Raw genomic sequence first — 25,491 nt, 5'->3', positions numbered from 1 at the left:
CAATCACTATTGGACCTCTAACTAAATGACCTCACTTGTCCTGCCTTCTCTCCCTTGAGCTCTCTGAACCCACTGTAAACATCCTTCTCCTTTACCTTTTCCCCCACAAGTGCCTTTAACACCATACTGGTTATCTGCATCCTAGTTTCCTTCTTTATCTTTTTTCAAAAGAGTCTTTTTATTAACCTTTTGGGATCTTAAGGCTGACCTTCTTTATGGCTCATTGACCAGTTCTCATTCCTTGAGTTCTTTCCCAGAGAAACTCACGTCTGTTTCCCTTTAATTGCAAATCTTTTATTATTCCCTCAAACTTCCTGCATGAAAAACGTTTGAATGTTTTCCAGCAGCACAGATCTTTCAAAGTTACACAGTTGCACAGTTCTGCCAGCATGGGTTATACTTATTTACAAGTGAGGCCTCTAAACTTGAGGAAATAACTTAGGAAAGAAAAGGTATTATCCCAAACAAAACTATCTATATCTGGTCCTTAATTCTCTATTTTTTCTTGAAATATATAATAATTGTTATTTATGGATTTTATGTATTTAATGCATTTGGCCCTCAAAACACTTATCCTATCCAGCTACACATCCATCTTTAGAGCCATTAAATACAACATGAAATTGTCATTTAGACACCCCTATTTACCATGTGTACACAGCTTGTACAGTCTGAAAAAAAATTGGAGATTAAATTATTGAAAACAAATAATGGGGGAAAAATATGTATTATGTTGGACCCAAGTTTTAACAAAATTATTGATTTTTTGGTGGATAGTAGCCTTTTTATCATCTGAGGAGAGAGTCTAACTCCTGAAGAATGATCCGTAGCACTTGAACAAACAAGAGGATTGTGTTCTTCCTGAGGGAAGTCTGCTCTCCTTTGCTTCTTCCATTTTAGTAAATAAAATTCAGTTATTTAAGTACTCAGAACAGGACTTTGTCTTACCTAAAATGTATTTTTTTCTGTGGCTTATTCCCAGCAACAGTGCTAAAACATAAAGCAGCTTTTCATATAGCAATCATGGTACAATATTAGCAAAAATCATGATGTGTTAGTTTCAACAGCACTTTCCATCTGTCAGATTTCTGCTCTGGTAGTTTCAACAGCACTTTCCATTTGTCAGATTTCTGCTCTGTCAAATTTCAAAACCTTTCCTGATGATTTGAGAAACATGTATTGTTATTCCACTTCCCAAAGAGAAAAGTTAAGGCACTAAAGAAATACAGCTTGTCCACCTGCAAATCAGTAGACCCATAGAAACTCAGTGGAGATTTCCTAGCAACCAGAAGCAGCTTTCTAAAGTGGAGCAGATCATGTTTCTTCTCAAAAAAATCCAATTTCAACTAATTACCATCTCTATGGGTGAAGAGTGTGAAATTGTGTAGTTATTCCTAAAGCTCACAAGCCTCAGGAAAAGCTCACCAACTTGAGATACTCTGGAGGCTACCACATGGCAGAAATTAAGTAAAAAAACATCCCAAAGAAAAATTAGGAGTTAGCTTTTGAGAGCAAATATGTAACAAAGGATTCTGCTGCTGGCTGCCAAATTCAGCCCCATTGGGGAGGATATGACTGACAATTACAGCTCAGTAAGCAGAAAAAGATACAAACACTTATGCAACAACTTTCATTCTGTGTGGTGAAGGAATTAAAAGGTTGGTCTTAAGTATCTGCAAGCTGTTTCTGTTCTCCATAAATTGTGCCATTACTTTGAAAACAGGATGTATGCTTCAGAGTAAAGTAAAACAAACAGATTGGCCTAACACAACAGCATAAAATCACCCCTGACAGTGCAGTATTGTTCAAAAACCCTCTTATGCAAAGACGGCAAAATACAAAGGTAGGACAAGTAGAGAGGAAATTCTATTTGGTATGATTCTTGCCTGAATAAAACCTTACCTTTAAAGTTTCCAGAGCATTGTGTCCATTTTATATGGCAAACTATGACCAGGGCTAACTTAATTTTCTTCCTTGCTGATGCTCCTTTCCAGATATTCATCAGCATGCCCTGCATGTTTCATGCATCTAAGTGTTCTCTGAAACTTGGGAACATTTCTGCCTGAGTATTTGCAATCTTGGGACTTATATTCAATAGCATATATGTTATATATACGGAAGAACTTAGAAGTACATTAGCCTTATTATTTCACTGGCACTAATGGTAATAATTTTTCTAGTTTCTATGATTTCTGAACATTCCCTACAGTGTACTATAGTTTTCAGACTGACTTAAACAGAAATCCCCCCCAGACTGCTCAGCCTTGCCTAGGGTCAAGACATTGGTAATTTCCAAATAGCCTATCTTCTCTGAACATGTTTTTTCCCTCTTGGTACCAGACATAAATATTTGTTGCATGTGCTGCTTCAGCAGAGTAACAACTCAGTTACTGTTCCAGTATCTGAACCAGCTGCTCTCAGCTGCTCCTGCTGTGGCAGAGCCAGACCCAGGACTAAGAGGAAGCCCATTGGACTTCCACTGGCCTCAGTAATCTATATTTTCAAGGTGTCTTTTTTCAGTTGAGAAGGAATAACCAGGGGGAGAAAACCCTGAATTTCAAAAAGGAGTCAGATGAGAGAAGGATGGTGGGAAAGCAAAAGAGAACTCGAGTCTTTTGAGTGAGAGGATACAAATATGAGCCCTGTCACAATCAGCATCTGCTTGTACAACTTTCCCTGATGACTTCAAGAAGGGAGCTGGTAACGAAGAAGAGCACAACTTGGGCTATCCAGTCCTGCAGGCAAAGAAGCAAGAGGTGAACAGCTGCCTAACCATGTGTGCACTCCCAGCCATACCAAATGAATTCCAGGGTCTGCTGATTCTGCCGGCCTTGGCACCCTGCAGGATAAAATGGATCTCCTTTTTGACAGAAGACCTCTCTTATCTCCAGCAGTGCTCAGCTAAGACAAGTCAGTTCTCTAAATGAGCATCTGCTAGTTTTGAATAAAAGAGAAATGCTGCCACTCAGTAATAAGGAAGGATGCTTGAAGAAAGGAAATGAATGGGCAGGCCTGTCTTGCTAAGCACAAGAAGGGCACTGGTACTGGTGCAAGGAGCAAAAACTGGATGAAGTTAGTTCCAACCAAAAAGACACCAGCACACAAGAGACACTAAGAGGATTAAACACTGTATTTAGAAGTTATCCCTTGTTGAGCTTGACTCCTGCTTCCTATGTCTAACAGTTTATTTCTGTCTTCAGACTCTATTCAGTGAGTGTTAAAGACTTCTTGGTATTGCAGGCTGTCACTTTAGGACAGTTGGCAAACTGCAGCTATAGCAAAGCAGACACTGAGGGCTCCAGCAGGTTTTTCCCTGGCAGAGGTCTCTTACCTGTGAAGCCAACCAGTAAAGATTCAAGCATAAGCTATTCAACATGAATGGAATACTGTACAGGACACTTTTAATTCTGCATACTTTGCAGCCTCTAAAAGGTGACTTTTCAAAGTTGGCATCAGGATAGCTTGTGAACAGCCAAGAAACTACAATATCACAGGGGAAATGAAAGTTCACCACAAAGGATGCACTATGCAGCCAAAATCTGGAGGAGACTGAGTGGAAATCTCATTGTGATTTCCATCAACATCCTCATGAGGGAAAGCAGAGGAGCAGGTACCAATCTCTTCACTCTGGTGATCAGTGACAGCATGCAAGGAAACAGGATGAAGCTGAGTCAGGGAAGGTTGAAGTTGCATATCAGGAAAAACTTTTTCACCCGGAGGGTGGTTGGGCACTGGAACAGGCTCCCCACGGGAGTGGTCACAGCACCAAGCCTGACAGAGTCAAAGAAGTGTTTGAACAATGCCCTCAAGCACATGATGTGATTAGTGGGATTTCCTGTGCAAGGCCAGGAATTGGACTCGATGATCCTGATGGGTCCCTTTAAACTCAGCACGTTCTATGGCTCTATGCTAAAGGATGTAAACCTCTGTTGTGCAGTTCCACAAAGGTATTTCAAAATAGAAACCGACAAACTGAACCCCCTGCCATGACAGACTGAGTCCAGCGGCTGTGTCTACCAATGTGTCAAGCCTCACACTTTGAAAGTGAGACGAACCACAGTCTCCTACCACTCAGCTGTTTGGAGTGCTCCGCGGCAGGCTCCCTCTCAAAGGAGGCTGTTCCCCTCACACTCCCCCACCTCCGTCCGTCGGAGACGGTGCTCACTATCAATCATTATTAACCATTTCACAGATTCTCGAGGCTGTGAGCGGTGGGAGTTCGCACAGGCCGTGCTGGGAGGGGAGCCGCAGGACCCCACGCTGGCACACGGCACTCCCAGCACAGTGTTGCCCTCGGCTAGTTGGTTTTTTTTCCCCCCACGGTGCTCGGGCGCAGAACAGTAACACCAGCACCCTCCGCTGGCCCCTGCCGTGAAGACACCTGCAGCGAAGGGGCTGATCGGAGCTGCAGATAGACCTGTTATGTTAAATCTAGAGAAACACACCTTTTTACTAAAGCTATTAATAGGTCATGCCCTCTGTAAGCGGCCCCCAGCTGCCTCCAGCCACTACACACACACGGCATAAAAGCAATAGCGGGGACTTTAAAGCTTATGCACAGAAAGAGCACTTAATTTTAGTGTTAATTACAAGACTCATAAACAATGTTGTAATATATGAACATATGTATTCTCCAAACAGACTAATCTTAATTAGAACTTCAGTTAAATTACCAATCTTATTTTGGAGCTTGTAATTAAAAGTTAAACTATTTAATTTTTATTTGTTTTGTTTAATTATTTAAATTATCATAAATTATAGCCATGTTTTTTTCCTCCAAGATTTCTGGACGGTAGGTATGTGCACAATTGAAACAAAAAACCCAAAAAAAGGGCACAACCTAAGCCAGTGCACCTGAGAGAGTGTCTGAGTGCATGGTAGCTTGCAAAAAAAAGTCTTTTAGAAGTAGTGACTGATTAACTATATTCAATGTATTTTAACTTGGTTTTTTTTTCTTTGAAGATCACCTGTACATTAATGATTTAAAAACTATTATTCTGTGTAGTTACAGAAACTCTTTCTTTTTACTGAGGTGTCCAATAGTAGTAAAACCATAAAGGTCCATGTTGAAAATAATGGTCTACCTAAGTCAGTTCATAAACTGGTGACATATTTATTTGGGGGTGAGGGAGGGATATTTGCTTTCTGTTTAACATTCATGCAGAGTAGCAGTAATTCCAAGAGCTGGCTGATATGGATATTTGATTCTGCTTACTCTTACCAGTTGCATAACCAAAACCACCTAGACTGAAACTGGGAAAGGTCATTCATAATATCTTACTGTAACTACATGGATTTGGATATTTATATGGAATTTAAATGGATAGACAGCATTTGAAATATCCTCTCCAAGTTCATGTGAGTAGCTAGACACTGAATACATATGCAGTGACTAGAGTAATTCAAATTCCTGGACACACTAACCATGTGTAAGGATTCTCATTGGATTAGATCTTTGGCCAATATATCATAGAAACATGAGTGAAATCAGTATATAAAGTGACTTCAACAAAGAAAGGAATCATATTTAATAGACAGGAATATGTCCCTAAGTGAGGGGATAAAATCAACATTATGTGTCTCTGCTGGAAAAAAACAAGTGGTGGCACTGTTAGTAAAGTTACTTACTCCACTTCTGGTAGTGCTCAACTTCTTTCTAACAATTTGGCAGTGTGTGGGTTCCTAGGAGTTAAAAAATGCACTGATTTAGTATTAGCAAGGCAAATTTTTTAACAAATCCTCATAAATTTCTTGAATGTAAAAAAGATTAAAAACAAGGTTGACACTAATAAAAGCAAAGAATGTATAATGAAAGCTAGCACACTCACTCAGACTGCTAAGTTTGTATCAGTGAAATCCCCCTGAAAAGATAGAATTTGTTACTACTGAGTGTTCAGGATTTTCACCTGCTTTGCATATCTAGCTATCTATCTCAAAATTTGATAGAAACATTTATATCTCCTCAGTAATCTCAGTGTATTATGGTGAATTTAAAATGGCTGATAATTTTCCATGGGCTCTGTCTTGCAGGAGAAAGCACAGAAAGCACATTTTGTTTTTTTTTCCAAAATATATCTCATTCCTTCTAACATTAAATTAATTTTTTATATACTGCTGTAAGGCTTTCATAAAAAGCCTTTATGAAAAAGGCTCTGTGCAAAATAACTAGCTTCATGCTTTCATTTTTTTTAAAAATAGAAATCACTTCCTTTTACAAAGTTCTTTAAACTTAAAAAATAAAAATAATTTAGATTTAATGTGTATTCTGAAAATACTTGGAAGACAGAATTTTTCTTGTGTTATTCACAGAGCTCCATGGGGGAAACTGATCATGCCTCCTCCCTACTGTCTTTTGACTACCAAATCACACTCTTTTTTTAATGCAAACATTCTCTGACATTACTATTTTGCTTCCCCTTCTTAAAAATTATTGATACACACAATAAAATAGGTAGGTAGATAGAACAGATTTTATACAGTTGTAACCAAATTTCTTTTCTTTTCTTTTCTTTTCTTTTCTTTTCTTTTCTTTTCTTTTCTTTTCTTTTCTTTTCTTTTCTTTTCTTTCTCTTTTCCTTCCTTCCTCCCTTCCTTCCTTCCTTCCTTCCTTGCTTCCTTCCTTCATCTCCTTCATGTCTTTAAACTTTTCGAACACAGGACACACAGCACTGTGCAATAAATGATCAAGTGCCATATAGTTTGTAGGACTACAATTTTATACTTGTGCTTCTCAAAAGCCCCAATACTTAGCAGGATGCATGTTGGGACAAGCAGTCCCAAGAAGGACTGCCAATTGCTTAAAATCACTTTTGATTTTAGCTGTCATTGGTTCTGTTGACTGAGGCCTCTTTAGTACATCTCTTGCATTTAAAACTATAAATTAGGTTATGCAAATCTGAAAACATTTCATACCAATTAATAAGACTTAAATTCAGCTGCTCAGTTTCTTTCATTAAGGTAGTTTGAAATTCTGTATATTTTTTCTATTCGTTATTCAAGCGGCTGTACCAGCTTTGCCTAGCTGAGATTGTCATTACTTCTTAAAAAAAATGGGATAACAAAATGTGAAAAATAGCCCAGAACCCAGCAGTTTCTGATGAAACATTCTCTGCAATGACATAGTTAAGATGGAGCAAATACAGCTGCACACAGGAATACACCTCTTAAAACATTTTAATAGCAAAAACGATTGAAGTAATTTTACTGCAAAGTTATCCATTCTTTAAGAGGATTGGAGACCTGCCATTGTATTATACTGGATTTTACTCCAAAATAAACTACAGTCAGCACAGCTGGAGGTGATAGAAGTATGTCCAGGCTAAATTCTTACTCCCTGCCCTCCATCCCAGCTGTTAAATCTTTCTATTCCTTTTCCTTTCACAGCATGTACCACTGGATAGTTTCTAACCTCTCCTCTCTGCAGAGTTCCTCAGCTCTCCTCACCCTGTATTTAAAAAGAGCTGATATAATTTGATGCAAACCCTTATTTTACCAAACCTCAGCTCACATATATGTTAAACCTTACAACCTTAAACGTTGTAAACCTTAAACGTTTTAGCAACTCTGGTTCCTCCTGCAACACTTGTTGCATTACTATTTTGTCCTCTGAAGTAAGGATCCTGGAGGAAAAACAATCACTGGAGGTAAAACTACCAAGCACTTGCAAAGGTGTCCAAATAAAACTTGCAGTGACAATCTTAATTCCATCATGTCCTAATATTTAAATAGTTAATACCTTGTTACTTGGTGCTTAGACATTATAAATTATTACTTAATTATAACTTAAATTATATTTAGCAACATATTAAGGGACAATATTGATATAGCTATATAATGTGTTTTTCTTTTATAATTATGATTTATTATAAATTTATTGTCAAATATTATTATTAAGAAATTATAATTGTAATTTTTCTGGTTTTGGCTGGGATAGAGTAAATTTTCTTCTTAGCTGATACAGTGCTGTGTTTTGGATTTAGTATAATAATGTTGATTATTTGCTTGCTGGGGTTAAGCCACAACAGTGGCTAAGATGCTTATTTAATATAATAAACTTACATAGACACGGGTTTATGGAAAAAAATGAAAAAAACCCAGGGTTTTTGCTATCCATATGATGGTATCATCAAACAACTTGCTTCTGAGAATTTTACAAAAATCCTCCAAAGGTTACAAAATGGCACTTACTGTCTCCAAGCAGATTTTCTCTTTAATGTCATTCCTGTAAAAACATCTGCAACTCTGTTTCTTCGAACTTTCTCTTTTGCTTTTTTTTCCCTTTTCATTATTTTATTTTTTTACACTTTTACAGTTCTCTGCTCCACTAGGACAATTTATTCAGCTGGGCCATTTGAAGACTAATGCACTTAATGTTCTGCACGATAAAACAAACATAAACAGCTGGCATGATTATTGCATTAGTGAAAAGATCATCTTTTATTTTACTGTGTTAAAAGCAAAAGCAGTTCCATTTATGAACATACAATATAACCTTGGCACTTTCCCCCCAATAAAACCAACATTTTGTTAAGCCAGATACTATTATTTTTCACATAAATGTATTTTAATGACGTTAAGGAGGAGGAGATAAAGCTCAATCGGTTTCTGCCACTGAGGCGCAGTTCACAAACAAGTAAAACCCTGCAGAATAAATCAAGACAATGGTGGTTACTGCTTTGCAACAGGGATAATAAATACGGAAAAGCTGCTGGTCGGGACAGGAAACCTCCTGGCTAAATGCAGCTGGCTGAGGGACATGAATCTATGCAACAGCCTCTGTTTCTCTTCCAGGGGAGCTTTATAGAGAAAACAGGCATCTTCACAGGCAGGCACTGCGGAAAAGCAGATACCCTCAGGATACACAGAGCTGGAGGGGAAAGCAAGCAGCCGCAATCTCTGTGTCCATCTCAGGTGAGCAGAAGAAAGAGAAGCAAAAAGAGAAAGAGAAATAAAAAAAATCCCAAACAAAACCCCAAAGCCAAACCAAAAAACCCCACCCTAAAAAAGCCGGAATTCAAACCCATCAACGAGCAGCTGATAAAGCCATTCCCGTTTCTCATTTCCCACGAGGGGTCGCGGTGGCGCCGCAGGGACAGCCCGCGGTGGCGGCGGCTCTGCCCGCCCCGCTGTTTTTTCGGGGCGGGGGGGCTCTGAGCCAGCCCTCCCTGTCCCTTCCTATTGGCAGACGGTGGCTTGAGGCGAGGAGTTCCGTGCTGCCTTCAGCTCCTCTCTGCTGACAGAGAGGCGCCCCGGAGCGGGTGGGGACGCAGCACGATCTGGGGGGCAGCAGATGGCACCCTGCTGGCAGATAAGGTGCCAGCTCTGTCCCGTTCCTTTCACTGAACCTGGAGGTGCCACCGGAGTGCTCTGCCCTCAGGTGTGGACTGACAGCTTGAACCAGACCCCTGGCAGCGGGAAGGTACCAGCACAAACATACGTGTGTGAACATGGGATACGACATCCAAAGGATGCATGTGTAGGGCAAGGAAGGGCACTTGTTGGCTCAATCTGACTTGTCAAATGTTGAATGCAAATTTGCTAGAAAGGTTTGTTTACTACTTGATTTTAGCCCAGGAAATACAAATGTATCTCAGGGCTTTTTAGATGTGCTTAAGTACAGATTCACTAATGATCAAAGAAAGCTCATCTTGTAGGAATGCATTGCTGAGCTGTGAAATTGACACGTATCTCAGGAATTCTGTTCCTCTGCCCAGTTATATCACCTTGCAGTACAAGACAAGATCCTTTGCTTCCAGCTACAGTGGCTGTCCCTCTCCACCCTGTTTTATATCCCAGAAAGGCTAGACCGGAGTCCCTCACCAACAAAACTGTCTTCATCAATACTCCAAGGACAGCCCTGCAGCCAACAAGTTTCTGCAGTGGCCACATTCGGAGGACAGCTGTGGCAACACAGTTTCAGAAACTGAGGGAGCACCAAGCTGCTTAGGCCTGTCTGTGAGCCCACTTCCTAACATAAACTCTCATCTTCATCTGAGCTAGCCTGTCGGCACTAACTGGCATAGATTTAGGACACTGGTGTTAAAAACCCTCTCAAGACATCAACCTGAGAAGGTTTAAGCAAGATTCTGGACTTTTTGCTTCCACAGCTGTATTCTCAGCTGCTTGAATGAACAGATAATTAGAGCTGAATCAGGTGATTTCTAACATGGAAAGGGTTTTTTAGCTGTGAGCCAGAGGCTTCATATTGTCTAAGTATCAGAAGCCAAGGGAAGAAAATTAATTAACTCGCTTTCCTGGATGTGGCTAAAATAATCCTTTTACAAATGGACTTTTGTTATTTGCCCGTCAAGATTCTTGTGAAGAGAAGACATGTTCCCTGCCAGGAAGTGTCACAGATAATATGAAATGCCCAGACACTGGGCCAAATAACCTTTAGCACTCAAATCCACCTCCCTCTGTTATCAGTACACATCTAATCCACCTCTCTTTTCCAGTCAGCTCATACACAGCTGACCAATCTATCTAAGGGAATCACCGCTGAAGGGAAATGCCCAACTGCTTTAGTTCCCTTTTGATGGGTTTTTCCAGTGGGGGTTGGGGATGGATGTAAAGAAGGTGGTAAACCCTAAGGCAAAGAAAGCAGAGAAGGCTGGCAAAGGAGAGGATATATTCTGCTTGAGCTATCAAGGATTCAAAGTGTCTTTCTGGGTTATGGAGGCATCCAGGAAAGTGAAAGCTGCAAAGAATCAATTAAACAGTGAAAAGCAACAAATTGTTTTCAATTCTTTTTAATCTTAGATCTCAGTTTGTTGAGTCTTATTTTAAACCCCAAGGAACGTGCAACACAGACAGAAAATTCAGGGTGTCCAAGACTTTCTTACCAGTCTGGAATCCAAACTGCAACTCCAAGCTTCAGACTACTCCTATTGCAGTTTGTGCAATGGAAAAATCTGCAGGAGAGCCTGAAATCTACGTTCAACCACCCTGACAGACGCGTTTGAAAGTGAAACAAAGGCACTCATGTTCAGATGCTTCTGTTTCCAGACTTTGTCTCTTTTAATCTTCCATACACTGAGTAATGTATTTTGGAAAATTTTCCTCTGGTCAAATATGGGCTGAAATTATGAAACCACACTTTTCTTGCTTTAAAGGTATTTGCATTGCTCTGGTTAGTTTGTGTGGTGAGCTCCTGACCTCGAAGCATAGGCATTACTTTATGTGAAGCCAATGGAAGCTTTGGCTTCCTTAAGGATATGGGTTAAGGCCCTACATTTGTACTGTTTTACGCCACTGTATGACCTAAATGAGATTAGAATAATAAATCCTGATTTATTATGAGGGTTTTATTTAGACATGTTTTGAGTATGAGGTCTGTGTCAGGATTAATAGTGAAATCTAACATGCCCAGGCACAGAGAAAGCCCAACAATGAAAGGACATTTTTTTCCCTTGAGAAAACTGGTTCCCAGCCCTCTGTTTGGCTTTTAACAGAGTTGCTAAATGTTGAATGGCAGAGAGATGCTGGATCCCAGAGATCATGACGTAGACCACAACTTGGAAATGAGCCCATTCCGAATCAAGGACAGAAGTATGCCATCAGCAGTATTTTCCAAGGCTAAGTACTTATGCTCTGCAATGAAGTAACATTAAAAAAAAAAAAAATCTTCAAACAAGGTTCTCAGAATCCATAGACAAACGAGAAATTATAGGCTCAGGGTTTATTGGCTAATTCATCTGTCATATTGAGAAGGCACTAGTTTAGGTGCTTGCCCTGTAGTTAAATCAGATTGCTGCATCTGTTCAAAGGAAATATCCATTTTTTTCAGCATCCTGGCCACCGTGTCTCATCAAGCAATGTGACATCTTGTCATGTAATGTACCAAATTGCATTGGCCTAAGTATTAAATGCAAAGGTGTGTGCTCACACCACATAGTTAAATTTCTCTATTCTAATAGTCACATTACAAAAGGATTCAGAGGAATTTGTCTTTTCAAAAGATTATTTAAATTGAAATGAGCAGAGTGCACAGAATTGAGCTCATACTTTTGTGGGACACAAAATGAAATAGGATGAGGTGTAAGTGTTGTGACAAACCTGGGTGAATTAAATAATGATGAATTCCATGGTATCTCTACCCTTTGCCTAATTCAGAGTATTAATACTCCCACTCTCTACCAGATACTTGGCAGATCTTGTTCAACATGAGATTTCTGTCCCACTTGTTTTTTTGAGTAGAAATAGGAAGAACTATTTACTTCAAAATGTTGTTGAGTTTTGTAATCATAGGCCTCATGGGGTGCAGAGCAAAAGAAAATGTTGAACCAGAATACCAGTTTATTTTTGTTTGTTTTGGAAAGAGGCCTATGTGACAGCCTCTCCTGGTATGTCTCAGCTGGGTTGGAACTGGATGGAATGGCCTCACAATTTTGCAGATAACTTTAGGGGAAAGCAACTTGTGAAGAAGGACAGACTTTAAAGTCCAACTATGATATTTTATTTAGTGCTTCAGGTTTAAACCATGACAGCCTGGTAGTTATAAGAAACACAATCCAAGAAGTCATGAAGCCTCCAAAGAATGAAAAACCTGCCCATGCAACTGAGGACAAATTTTTTGGACTGCCATAGTATAAAATCAAATATGAAGATGGTTCAGTACCTAACAAAATCTTAAGTTACTTTATTATCTTCCCTACCCGGAAGTGCATTTTTCTGCAAAGCCCTTTCTAAAAGACTTTTAGAACTACACACTGGTAAGAGTCCTGAGTTGCTGAGTGCTAACAGTCTTGCCAGCAAATTCATTAACTGCAAGTGTCATCAAAAAACGAGAACTCAGGCCTCGTTGCACAGGAGCAGGGGCAGCAGTTCAACTTGCAGAATCCGGACACTTTATGTTATCTACTTTTGTTCATTTCAAGTCAAATAGCAGTGGGACAGCCTAGATAAGCAACTTTTTGAACACTGGAGGTTCAGTGAAGTTTCTTTCTTTGACCAATGACCCTTAGAAAGAAAACAGAAACAGATCGTTTGGAATTGCCCAACATCGATAGACAGCAGCAGGACTGTGCTGAAGACCAAGAAGTGGCTGAACTTCCTAAGCACTGGAAATTTGGTCATTAAGAAGTTTCTTATAATGCTGCAATGCAGAATTTCACAACTAAGCTTTGCTCACCTATGTCAAGGACACTTGTCTGGGGCACAGTCTGTGCGACCACTGTTTTTGCTGTTCCATGGCAACACCTGACCGAGGCAGCAGCAGTTTTCCTTAGCTGTTTACACGTTCCTGCAAAGCATGGGTGGGCAATCACATCCACGAGGGCACAAAACCAACAGTTTGTTGAGTGGAAATGAATTCCTGCTCCCCTGTACATTTTACAGAATACTTCAGGCATGTGGCAGTGTTAAAATCCTGGTGCCCCTTGCTGAAGGAATGCAGTGGACGCCTTTACCCCATGTAGCAGGTTAAAGTCTGATAGCACAAGCTATGAAGAGTTGTTATAGGTCACTGATAAAAAGCAATAGAGTGCTTATGGCCACTGTGGGTTAATGATAGCCACAAGCATAATCAGAAAGTTTGTGCTGAGAGCAGAGTGGTGGTGTGTAACCCAGTGAATTTATTAATGCTCTCCTTTGCCCTCTAGATAGTGTATGTGTGCACTGGGGTTGTGGAGACTGACAGATGCACAAGGCTGGCCTACTGGTGGAACTGAGGAAGGCTAGGAAGATGTTCTCCTTGTCTGCTAGAAGGAAGTATGTATCAATATAGGGAAAATGTTTTCCTGATCTGGGAGATGGAGCCTTCTGTAGTATGTATTGAAATATAATTTATTATATCCTATTTGTTGTATATATTTTCTAAACTCCTGTTCAGGCCATGTTTCCCATCCTTACCTAATGAACATTACAGCCTGAGTACAGACAGCTTCTCTGAAAAACTTGCTTTAGCAACTGCTTAGCTTTTCATATCCTACCCTGGTATCAAGCAAATTCTTTTCTTTTCTTTTTTCTCTTTTCTTTTCTCTTTTCTCTTTTCTGTTTTCTCTTTTCTCTTTTTTCTTTTCTTTTCTTTTCTTTTCTTTTCTTTTCTTTTCTTTTCTTTTCTTTTCTTTTCTTTTCTTTTCTTTTCTTTTCTTTTCTTTTCTTTTCTTTTCTTTTTTCCAGGAATTAAGCAGGATCTAGGATCATGTGCTCATTCAAAACTAAGTCCAAGTTTATTTGTGCTGAAGCCATAGAATTCTTTTTCTGCAAGCTATAACATATCTCTGCACATGTACGTGATTTTTAGTGCTTAGATATTTCTTATCCTCTCTCATCTTTGCCATACTCATTCTGTGTTCTGTACATTTCTATACATAGTCAAATTGACTGTCACCCAGTGCTGTGTATCACCCTGCTTCTGTAAGCTGTTTATCTGGGATTTCCAAGGCTGACTGCTCCTGGTAAGAGCCTTAAAATCATATCTAGAAACCTTAACCAATGGCCAGATTTACAGAAACACTGAAAACCCACAAATCCTTTTGCAGTCAATGGGACCTGAGTTTACTTAGCACCTTGAAAATCAAACTGCTTTAGTTTTGGTACCTAACCTTGACTTTGGAACACAGCTATAAGGGTTCAGTGTGGGTGTTTTTAGGGCAGAATGGGGTTCGCTTTGAGATATTTTTAAGTAGATATCCAAATGTATATATATTGTATTTATATTATTAAGCACAATTATAATAATTGTCTTTTTCATCAAAACAGTAGTTTTGAACTCCTCTTAGTGCAAGGCATTAACAATGGAAATCATTATTTTGATACTGTCAGTTTCTGCATACCATGTACACTGTGCTAGTTCATTACATGGACTCTTCCACCACAGGAATCTTTTTTCACTGTTCACCAGACATGTGGGGTCCTCCCTGGGGATTGGTCTGGGTAATAAGCACTTCTTGTAATCAGCTTACTATAAATGACAGAGAAAAACATGGCAGTGCTTCAGCCATAACCAAGGGATCTATTAAAAACCTTGTTGTTTTATGGTACATGATGCTATACATGATGTAGAGATATATGAAGAATTTCGACCACACTACAAATGTCTAAACCACTCAGTTTCAGTTCCCACTTCTCACCCCCGTGAGTCAAACCCATCAGCCTGCCATAGCACCTATTAATTTATAAATTTCATCCCAAGGGCACATCTGCACACTTGTGAGAAGGCGTGTCTGGTCAGCTGTTTCCACAGTGATGGCACAAAAGCAACCGAGAAGAAAAGAACCTGTAGCTGCATGTATGCTTTGGTGAATTTAGATCTCTAGGAGGTTTTATTTTGTTCCTCTATATGCTAGGTTTGGAAGTCCTGATGTGCCTTTTCTCCCATGCTAATGAAGCATCTTATAAGAAAAAGAAGAAACTGAATGTATTAGATTTGCTGTGCAAGTTCTGTATTTCTTTGTAAACACAAAGGTCTATGCAATGCCAAGCTGAGCTGTTACAGCTTACAGCAGTTTGCATTTCATGAGTACTCGAAGGTGCTAAAAATGATTTCTAACAAAATGCAGCTAAATGAAGTACTTGTTAAGCAGGAAAAAAGACAAAAAAAAAGCTACAAAGACATGATGTGGCTGCCACTGGGAAAATGTCAGGCACCTGCTTCTTGTAGAATATAGAGCATTACTTAACTCATTTAAAATCCAGAAAATTTTCCTTAGGAAAAAAATTTGCAGTAAACCGTTCAGGGGCTGGTGGATTTCTTTGTTTCTTAAGGATGGTAAAGATTTGTGCAGAGACATCAGCAAAGAGCAGCTTTCTGAGCTGTTCCCTGCCAATTGCTGACAAAGGCAGTCCTAATGAATCATTCTGAATTGTGATCATGTGCTACCAGCCCACAGTGAGCTGCCAAAGAGGAAGTGCAGCTTGTTTTCTTTCATTTTCTTGATTCCTATGCTGTAGGAAGATGAAAGGAGAAGGAGGAGGAGGCAACAGCGGCAGCCAAACTTAAATAATTCTGACGATTCCCGATATCAAATGGAGGCCCCTGAGTGGGACCCACTGAAAAATGACACCCTTCCGCCGACCCTGACGCCAGCTGTCCCTCCGTATGTGAAGCTGGGCCTGACCATTGTATATACTGTTTTTTATTCACTGCTTTTTGTGTTCATCTACGTCCAGCTCTGGCTGGTCCTTCACTACAGGCACAAGAGGTTCAGTTACCAAACTGTCTTTCTGTTTCTGTGCCTGTTTTGGGCCTCTCTTAGGACAGTGCTCTTTTCATTTTACTTCAAAGACTTTGTCACAGCAAATTCTCTCAGCCCCTTCATCTTCTGGCTTCTCTATTGCTTCCCAGTCTGCCTCCAGTTTTTCACCCTGACCCTGATGAATCTTTACTTCACACAGGTAAGCAACAGATATTTAGTTGATTAAATCTTACTGAATGGTAAAGCCTTATTATGTAAGCATCATGAGAAAAATGTAATTTACAAATGTACCTTGGCAATGCAAAAAGCAAATTTCAATTGGCTAGTTGGGTATTTTAACTTTTGGTCTATATGCAAGTGATCAGTGTTACAATGAAACCGGAGCCTGAAGTGATCACTGCGAGAATATCAATTAATATGTCTACTGTCTATAAAACGTGTGTCACTTAATTCAAAGGTTGGAAAAAAAATGTATAGGAGAGCTTGGAATTTGGATACCCAAAATGTCATTCTATTATTATACCTTATTATTGTTATTAGACTTTAAAAACCTCCTGGCTTACCAGCCTGGATCTCTGTGTGCAGTCAGAATTGTAATGTCTGATTTTGCCAGCAACAGCTCCCTGGTCCCAGTTTTTCATAAGCTGGCTAACGTGTTTCTGAGTGAGATTTCTATTAAGTGTATAACAATTGAAACTGTTGATAGAGTCCTACTGTGGGCCCAAATTCCTGTAATGATCTGTATTACAAACAGCTTTGACTCTGGACCCCAATAAGTCTGAGTGCTGCGCAGAGATATACCCTCTATTTCAAGGACTCTCTGATGTAAAGGTAAATTGGCTGTATAATGGCATAAAGGAAAGAGTATCTCCATTTCAGGAAGAGGTCTTGAGAGTGTATCTGTGCCACGGACAGCTAAGAAGCCAGATGAGTTAAGCTGCACAGTGCTCCAGGTTGCTGAAGCTAGAATTTCTTGGAAATATTTATAGTGACCATGGGTATCTTGCACTCGGCTGAAGGATGGGATATTGGCATGCTGAAACAAAGAAAGGCTGCTGGGCTTGCCTAAGATCTCACATGAAGCTTGCAGGAGGGCAGAGACTGGATTCTTTATCTCCTCAATCCCACTGTAGTGCCTGGAGCAGGATGCCAAGCCTGCACTCATGTGGCCCTGATCAAAGTCCACTTTCCCAGTGCAGGAGCAGTTGGTCAGGAGAGCATCAGCCAGCCCTGGAGCACACCAGGCAGTGCTCAGGATGCTTTGGGTGTTGTTGTGTGCCCCACTTGGAACCAGCTCGGTGCCTGGGGCTGGTGCTTCTGTAGTCCCCACAGTGTTTAACAGTGCTCTGTAGTGATGACAGGCCTTATCAATTCTGAACAGCCTGGCTGGAGACATCAGGCTGCATGCAAGGGCTGCTATCCCAGAGCTGGAAAAGCAGCAATGGTAAGCATGACAGCTTTAAGAAGATCACTTGAGTTGTAGAGGGTATTAAATACTTAGAACCACATACCCAGTTTTGTGCTTAGGTTTGCTTTTATGGATTCAATGTCTGAAACGCCTGCTAACTCACCCTGCTCCACTCCCCGGTACTTGAGATATATTAAGGGATTACAGGAACCTTTCATCTGCATACTACTCAAATCCAGCTCAGGCATGTGGTGACCCATGCTTTATCCCATAGCTATTGTGAGAGTCATTTGATAACTGTGCAGTTTTCCAGGGCCAAATGCCCATCAGTACACAGTCCATCCCATCACAGTTTTGGGACTAAGTCATAGCCTTAGGTCAGACTCTTCCCTCAGACACACATGGAGGGCTGCTGTGGAAGTCTGGAGGCAGAATGCAGCATCCTGGCTCTTGGCCAAGAGAAGCCCAGACTCAGGGGGCACAGCAGTCTGTGCAGTAGAGTGTCAGCACTCAGGAGGCTTAGTGCTGCAGGTAACATTCCTTTTGTCTAAGGAAGATCTGAAAAGACAGCACACAGAATGCACACATCTGTCCTTTTAACTTATTTTTAGCATTGTTGTCTGATAGTGTTCAGGAAGTACAAGTCAGTGGTTGGAAACAGAGAAAATGCTAAGGCTGTTGGTTCTGCCTTTGAGACAGAATTCCTGCTTTGTCATCCTGAGTCCTCATGATCTTCCCCTGAGCCCCTCTGAAAGAGTGGAATAGTTACCTGTCTTGAAGAGCTGCTGTGAGACTTTTGAAACAGTATTTGCAAGGGACTTTCAGAGGCTTGTGATATGTGTCATAATCTTTAAATATCTTGGGTTGCTGTAGACAGACATAAGATTAGTATTGTTGTTTGCTCTGGAGCTAGTTGCTGTCAGTGAAATTTAATCTCAAATATCTCCCCAGCCAAAATGAAAGTTAAAGAAATACCAGCATAGCCATTGTACAAATATATGACAGAATAAGTGCATATGTTTTTAATTCACTGTTATTAATTCTTTACTTCTAACCATTAAAAGGTGGTTAGGCTTGAAATTCAGCATCTTGTATTCAACGTGCATCTAGCTTTCCACAGGAGGCAAGCAAGAACTAGTGTGAAAGGGGTGGAGAGATAAAATTTTGTTTCCAGTAATGGCTTAAAACTTCACAGACCTGTTTAGAAACAACTTTTACCCTTTTATTTTCTAGAAGGCAGACAAGAAGGGTCTGCAGCTGTGTCTCATTGCACCAAACCCCTGCTATTTCACTGGTGCTTAGCTAGAGGGGAAGAAGTGATTTGCATATAGCATAGGGACAGAGCACTGGAAGAGACCCTATGGGTCTCTGGAATTCATAGGTTTTTATTATCTGCTGTACAGCACCCACCATTTCTAAATGTGTCACTGCTAGGAAAATTTTTAAATGTAGATGTGAGAAGAAAAAAGTGATTTAAAAAATACTGCAAATCCTCCTGGCCAAACAAAAAACTCATTTGGCAAGTGCCTGGGGGCATTTTTCGGAATAAGAAGCACCTTTGAACTTGATGGAAAGTTAGCCACAACTGTTCTCTTTTTTAATAGGTATCCCAAAGCAATAGGGAATTTCAGCTGTGTTTTATGTGTAGCAAGACAAATAGGCCCTGATGATGTCAGCACAGCAGAGTTTTGTTCCCAGACTTGAGCATCAGCAGCTGCAGCAGCAGAAGCTCTAGTGTGTTGGGGCAGGTTGCTAAAGCAGGGGACCTATGAACGAAAGGGAAGTTATAATCAAAATAGTTTTGACTCAAAACAAGGGATCTTCGGATTAAGAGCCAAGTTCAGGGTCTTTTGATACAGTTTTAATGCCCTACTTAGGGCAGAATAGAAAGGGCGCTGCAGATAAGGTTTATAGAATATTAGTTCCTCTCAGAGATCCCATACTGGAGAAAATTAATGTGATCTCTAATGGAATAAGTAAGTGTATTAGAATTTATTAAGCCTGTGTCTGTATTCATTCCCTTCTAAAGAAAAATAATAGTGTGACCTACCCTCTCAGGAGAGTAGGCCCTCTGCCTACTTGGAAATCATGAAAATAAATCTCAAGTGAAGATGAGATTAGTAGAACTTTTTTAAAACAGTAGCACAACACCAGCAACTAAATGCACTGTACCAAGCTGGAGCAGCTGCCTGATCCTGATCCACCACGTAGGGAGCCAAAATGCATCTCCACCTCCAGAGAACAAAAAATCCCATGGAGATATTTGCCTCACACATGCAGCTTCCAAGGGTTTATTTTGCTGCTTAATAACATATTTTCCACTTTAAAGTGAAAGAATTGGAGGATCCCACAGTGAGGGATCCAAGGATAATGAAGACAGTGAGGATTCCAGGATTTGGGTACTCTTTTATTTATGTCCTGCTTACCCAAATCTTCCCTGTCCCTAGCAAGGGGACACTGAGATGAATCCTCAGGCTTTGCAGTTAGTGCTGTGGGCAAAAGAGTAAAGAGGCTCTGGGAAATAAAACAAGTTGCCTTTTTCAGTGCATGTGAGGGGTGGGCAGAGAAGGACTTGCTTCACTTTGTCCTGTTTGCTCAGACTTTGCAGTTCCCTGGGGAACAGAATACAAATGAAGCAGGAGGGAGGCTAGGATGGAGGGTTACAGACTCAAAGAACAAGGTCAGGGCCAAAGACCGTGAGCTATAAATTTCACTGAAAATCCCAGGCCTCCCTTGTGGCCCGGCACAGAAAACAGTTGGGTGGGCTCTAGGTTTTGTCATCAGGTTGGGAACTTCTCCAGGATCGAGGGAAAGTAGTGCTGAGCTAAAGAGCTGTGAAACAATATGGGTGGAGAAGGCTGATAGGCAGATTTTACCTCTCCTTCCTCCTCCCTAACCATCTTCCCTTTTCTTTGGCATCAGGATGAGAAGCTTACCCTGCCTCCCAGGTAGTGCTGATAAAATCAGGGACTTTCAAATGAAGAGAAGTTCCACAGAGTAAGACAGTTCAGAGGGGAACTGGCCATGCCTGGCAGGGTGGGGTAAAAACAGCACAAGGCTTTCAGAAAGTTTATGTGTATTTCAGTGGAACCAGGGTACATGTTAGCTCTAGGAGGAGAATTAAGAAAATTTCTCATTCTCTAATTACTGAGGATAGCATTTCAAAAGTTCTCACCAGTGAGAGAACAAAGAAGGTTTTTTATTTAGGAGAATTTTTTTTAGCAGAAATTAATAAAACATATATTGTAAAGGTTATTATTAATTCAAAACAAGTTTTAGATGTATCTAGAGCTACACGGGAGTCTAACTACATATGGTAAAGCATCAGCAAACACGTTTGCTGTAAAATGTTGCCCTTAGTATTGTATCTACAGAAGACAGATTGCAGTTGCAGATTGGCTGGCTGTCAGCATCTGACATGAAGAATGAGGTCATTTGACTTAGAAAATAATTTGATAGGAAGGCTACACTTGAAAGTTTACTGTGGCTGTCAGCCCCAAAATCATCCCCATCCTTTTAGGACTATTTTTACCAATTCGTGGAAGACTGAGTATGGTAGTGAGTCATGTTGCCCATGTCTGTAGACCTTACAAACTGCATAGAATTTAGAGAGTAGAGGGAAAACTTGCCTATTTTGGGAAATCTGATCCAAATAAGAGAATGAACATGGAAGCAAGAGAGAAAGGGGAAGGTGGGCCTGGGACTGAAAGATACACAGCAGAAGAAAGGTAAATGTGCTGATGATGAGGTCGCGGCATATTTTCAGGTTTCAAAGGGAAGTTTGCATGGAGTGTGACAGAGGAAGAGAGGGACTGTGGTGAAAGGAACTGGGAAGAAAAAGTGCATGCTGTGTTTCTTACGGGGTTTTTGAAATGAGAAGTGGTAAATAAAGCTGAACTTCATTCCTGTGCAGAGGATCAGCTTGAGACATAGGCAAGCATTCACCACATATCTGGGGCTTTTTGGTAAGCTGATCTGTAGCTCCTGTAAAAGTGAATTGATCAGCTAGCACTGGAGTACAGCAGAGGGTTGTGCCAGTCATCACATCAGTGCAGCTAAATCAGAGCGTGGACATGAAAATTGTTCCATGGAGATTTTCTTTTTCTTTTGCTTTGGAAATATCTGACTTGGCTTTGACAGCTGTTTAATTGATACTTATAGAGCCAAAGTGGCTGCGGATTAGCTGGAACCCCCATCAGCTGAAACAGCCTGGCCCTGTGCCTGCTCTGCTGCCCAGCAGCTCTCCAGAGCTCTCTGCAGGCAAGCTGCTGATGGGTGCCATGCCATCCCCACTCCTGGGTCCTGGTAAAATGTCTCTAAGGTCAACTGTTTACATCAGCTCCTGCAATGGGAATTTTTGCTGGCTGTATGAAGAGGTTTTTGGAGTCCTTTTGAACTTCTGCAGTTTTATATGCCAGACATATACCTCAGGGGAGCGGAGGAGGGGGTGTGAGAATCTCATTTGAGGTTTCCAATCCTTTGGCAGAAACAGAGAGTCAAAACAGGATATTTCTCCTTCAAAGAACAAGCAGAAGGGGAAATACTTTTAAGACTAAAAGGTAACCCTTTAGACATAAGAAAATTAGCAAGGACCTTCACCACGTTTTCCATGTTCATCTTGGGCCTCTCTGAAAGATCTTTTTAAAAGAGCCTGCTCTCTGTTTGCTGTTTAGTCTATTCTTAGGAATAGTCTGGTTTGCTCTGGTTTGCTGGAAGACTTGCTTAGATGACTCAGATATTGACTGGAAGCTTTCTCAACACTGCTGTGAGGAGGGGCCATTGAGCAACCAGTCTCTTGAGCTAAGTGTCTGCTAAAAGCAAAAAGCTGCACCCGCACATGTAAGGTATATTGAGATCAGCTTCTGACATCCTTACTCCCGCTGAATAACCCTTTATTCCATGACAATCCCATTGCTTCCAGCAGGGCTACTCATGAACTAAGCCACAAGCAAAGGTGGCAGAATCTGGCTGCCTGTGCTCCTGCCTAGCAGTGAATTGGTAAGAATTCTCCATGCCTTATACTGTAGCTTTCATTCTATAGAGCATCCTTTTTTTTTTTTTTTTTTTTTTTTTTGTATATTTTTTTTTTGTTGCTTTTATTTTATAGAGCATTTTTTTTTTTTTTTTTTTTTTTTTTTTTGGTACAATATTTCTTTTCTTTCTTAATGGTCATTTTGCTCTGAAAATTTCAGAATGTGTATCACCTGGGACAGGTTCACCAAATGTAGAATCACAGTAACAGCTGTTTTGGTGATCTTGAATCTTGAGATGCTGTTGGATCTGCAGCAGGAGCATCACATTTGGTTTTACCTAAGTTATCCATGGAGATTTTGCTGGGTAGTGGTCTTGGGTTGGTTTATGTGACAGGAGTGTTTTGTGACTTAATGGGAATGAGTAGATTGTTTCTGGGGAACCACTGGAGATGGTATTCAGGAACTTGACATTTTCTAGGTTTTGTGAACCCAGAAAAACTCATTGCCCACTGGAAACTGCTTGTCTTTTGGAGTTCTTTGCAGAGGCTCTGAACTCTTCTGTTCAGTGCAACTCCTGAGAGGTGTCAAAATTAACAGTACAATATGTGTAAGTGCTACTCACAATAGGTGAGGACTGTGGAATGGCCCTAGAGACAAGGATTACTTGTTTAGTTTCATTGAGGTCAGAAATCTGTTCCCTCTCTCCCTTCCAGAATAAGCAGGGTAGGCAATAAATCTTGTGCAAAAAGCATCTGGGAAGTGTCTTGAACCTCATCCCTTCTCTAAAAGTGACAGCTACTCTTTATGCACAGCAGAAATGCAGAACATTTGCAAGCCCCTTGTACCTTTCCTTTCAAAAACAAGTAAATAAATCAGCCTAAAACTTCCTCCTGAACTCCTGTGAGATTTCATGATCCAGGAATTTGGAGAATGAATCACAAAACTCTTCAATAAGGGATACTACCAGGGATATATTTGAAAAAATTTGTTATCTATTTGAAAACAGTATCAATGATTGCAGAGTATTTTTAGAGAGTTTTTCCACCCAAGTTTTCAATTTTATTCTCAGTTTGCTTAAAAACTCAGTGTTCTCTGCTGCTTCAGCTAGTGGTAAGCAGGCTGATGCATCACAAAAATAATTTCCATGTCAAGGCAGCTGTTTATGGTGAATAGGAGTTAAATGACAAGTTGTTCCAGGAGCTCTGGAACAAGTAGAGCCTGATTTTCTCCAGATCTGTGTCTCATGATTGACTCTCAGTTGTTCCCATAACTGCAGAATTTCTTACAATATTTTGCTGTGCAGACTCTCTAATATCAGGTGACGTGTAGAATCACTGTGTAGGCTTCTCCTCACAGAGGACATATATTAGATACATTTATAGAGTTCCTTATTTCTTTTGAGTCATTGACTTTTAGAAGGGTGATAAAGGATCATGTCTTTGATACTTCAGGCATTTTTCCATCAGTTTTCTGAAGTATTTTAAGATTAGTAGAGGACAGATAAAGAGATTGAGAGGCAGACACATGTCTACAGACACATTGTGATCATGTAAGTCCCGTTTCCCTGGGAAAGCATAATAATCATAGCAAGTATTATGCAAACTTTACTAAAGGGCATGCAAAACCAAGTTAAATGGATAAGATAGCACAATCTGAGGAGAAAATGATTAGGAAACAACCCAGAATAAGTCATATGTCATGGGGTTTTTATACTACTAGTAACCAGTGTGCTTTGGTGTTGGTTTAAATGAACATTTGTAAACTGAGTTTGTTTGGAAACCATGCTAGCTTATAAAAAAACAGTGATACTGTCATGTAATTTTTAAATAAATAAGATATAAAATATGGCAATGTATTTTTGTATAATTTCTGATGGTGGTTAAACACCTGTGACTGATGGCACCTAGATACATTACAGAAAACTTGTCAGTATTTTATCTTTTCTGTTACAGCAAACTAACTTCTGGGCCTGAGCTGTCTCTCTGTAAAAGCACATATTGTTGTATAGTGAAGAGACAGCAGAAGCAAAATAATACCTCAGAGTAAAACAATGATTTTGGCTCTCGATGACATTTTTTGGCAATGTATGATGAATGTAAATGTATATATCTAATTTCAGGCCAGGGTGCTATGATGGGCTCTTCATGGGAACATTGGGCCTGACGTGAGCTGGTCTGTGTAAGAGACATGTACTGTTAGGTCATGTAAGAGCCTATAATAATTTCCCTCTATGATTATGCTGACATTGATCCTCTTGTTAATACTGGTTTAAAGGACCTTACTCCTAAACCAGAGTATGTGAATATAATAGTGTAGAAATTTCTATACAAGTGCATCTGATCACCTGCTGAGGGGTTCTACTTTGTTAAGAGCTTGCCTGCCGTGGGTAAGCAATCCATGCAAATTCGTTATGTAATGAAACCTGTCATGACGTTTCTTGTGACCTGTGAGACAGAACTGCTGTAAATCACAGTGTCTTTCTTTGCTGATGTGTATTCTATACTTGATGCAATATTTTTTGTTTTGCAGGTGATTTTCAAAGCTAAGTCAAAATATTCCCCAGAGCTACTGAAATACAGGTAAGAACTATGCAAATATTCAATGTGGTAAAGAAGAGCAGCCCTGTTGTTTGAGAAACATCTTTTCTGATTTGTGGCACTCATGCCTCAGCCATTCATATTTGTATACCAATGTTTTAGGATGATGGTTCTGAAGCCACCTTCTTCCCATGATTTTTAGGAGGAGACTGTGTCCTTTCCCAACACAAGGTTAATTTTTAGACAGTCACATATTTCAAAGGCAAATATTTCAAACACAAGCAGAAAACACCCACTCTGGGGATTTGTTTACTGGTACAAGTGTACTTGTATCACTAGGTAAATTCAGATCCAGTGCTGAAGAAGCAGAGTGATGTTTTGGGTTTTTTGACAGGAATGAGTGGGAGTGGGTATGTTTTAACCTGTGAAGTCAGAGT

At 40.2% G+C, this 25,491-nt stretch overlaps 2 protein-coding genes and 1 long non-coding RNA gene across 3 annotated transcripts in view; 2 read left to right on the top strand and 1 right to left on the bottom strand.

Moving 5' to 3' along the window:
• Positions 1 to 8,289, bottom strand: part of NID1 (nidogen 1) — a gene marked incomplete at its 5' end in the record, with an annotated part of 60,188 nt that extends 51,899 nt beyond the window's left edge. The window contains 2 exon segments of the mRNA XM_017745190.1: positions 5,629 to 5,682; positions 8,188 to 8,289. Of these exon segments, the coding sequence (XP_017600679.1) occupies positions 5,629 to 5,682; positions 8,188 to 8,289 (156 nt within the window).
• Positions 8,290 to 9,140: 851 nt separating this feature from the next.
• LOC108449283 lies at positions 9,141 to 14,397 on the top strand. The gene is made up of 3 exons (XR_001865432.1): positions 9,141 to 9,418; positions 13,599 to 13,707; positions 14,314 to 14,397. It is a non-coding gene; the product is annotated as an uncharacterized LOC108449283 (long non-coding RNA).
• A 1,434-nt stretch (positions 14,398 to 15,831) lies between these two features.
• GPR137B (G protein-coupled receptor 137B) overlaps positions 15,832 to 25,491 on the top strand; it is a 25,448-nt gene continuing 15,788 nt past the window's right edge. The window contains exons 1-2 of the mRNA XM_008643275.2: positions 15,832 to 16,335; positions 25,047 to 25,096. Coding sequence (XP_008641497.1) covers positions 15,967 to 16,335; positions 25,047 to 25,096 — 419 coding nt within the window. The 5' untranslated portion in view covers positions 15,832 to 15,966. The remainder of the gene's footprint in view (positions 16,336 to 25,046; positions 25,097 to 25,491) is intronic.

The sequence above is a fragment of the Corvus brachyrhynchos genome, unplaced genomic scaffold, assembly GCF_000691975.1.
Source record: "Corvus brachyrhynchos isolate BGI_N302 unplaced genomic scaffold, ASM69197v1 scaffold70, whole genome shotgun sequence".
In the NCBI taxonomy this organism is placed as follows: domain Eukaryota; kingdom Metazoa; phylum Chordata; class Aves; order Passeriformes; family Corvidae; genus Corvus; species Corvus brachyrhynchos.
Note: the sequence above shows the minus strand (reverse complement) of the source record. Positions and strands in the feature narration are given on the sequence as shown.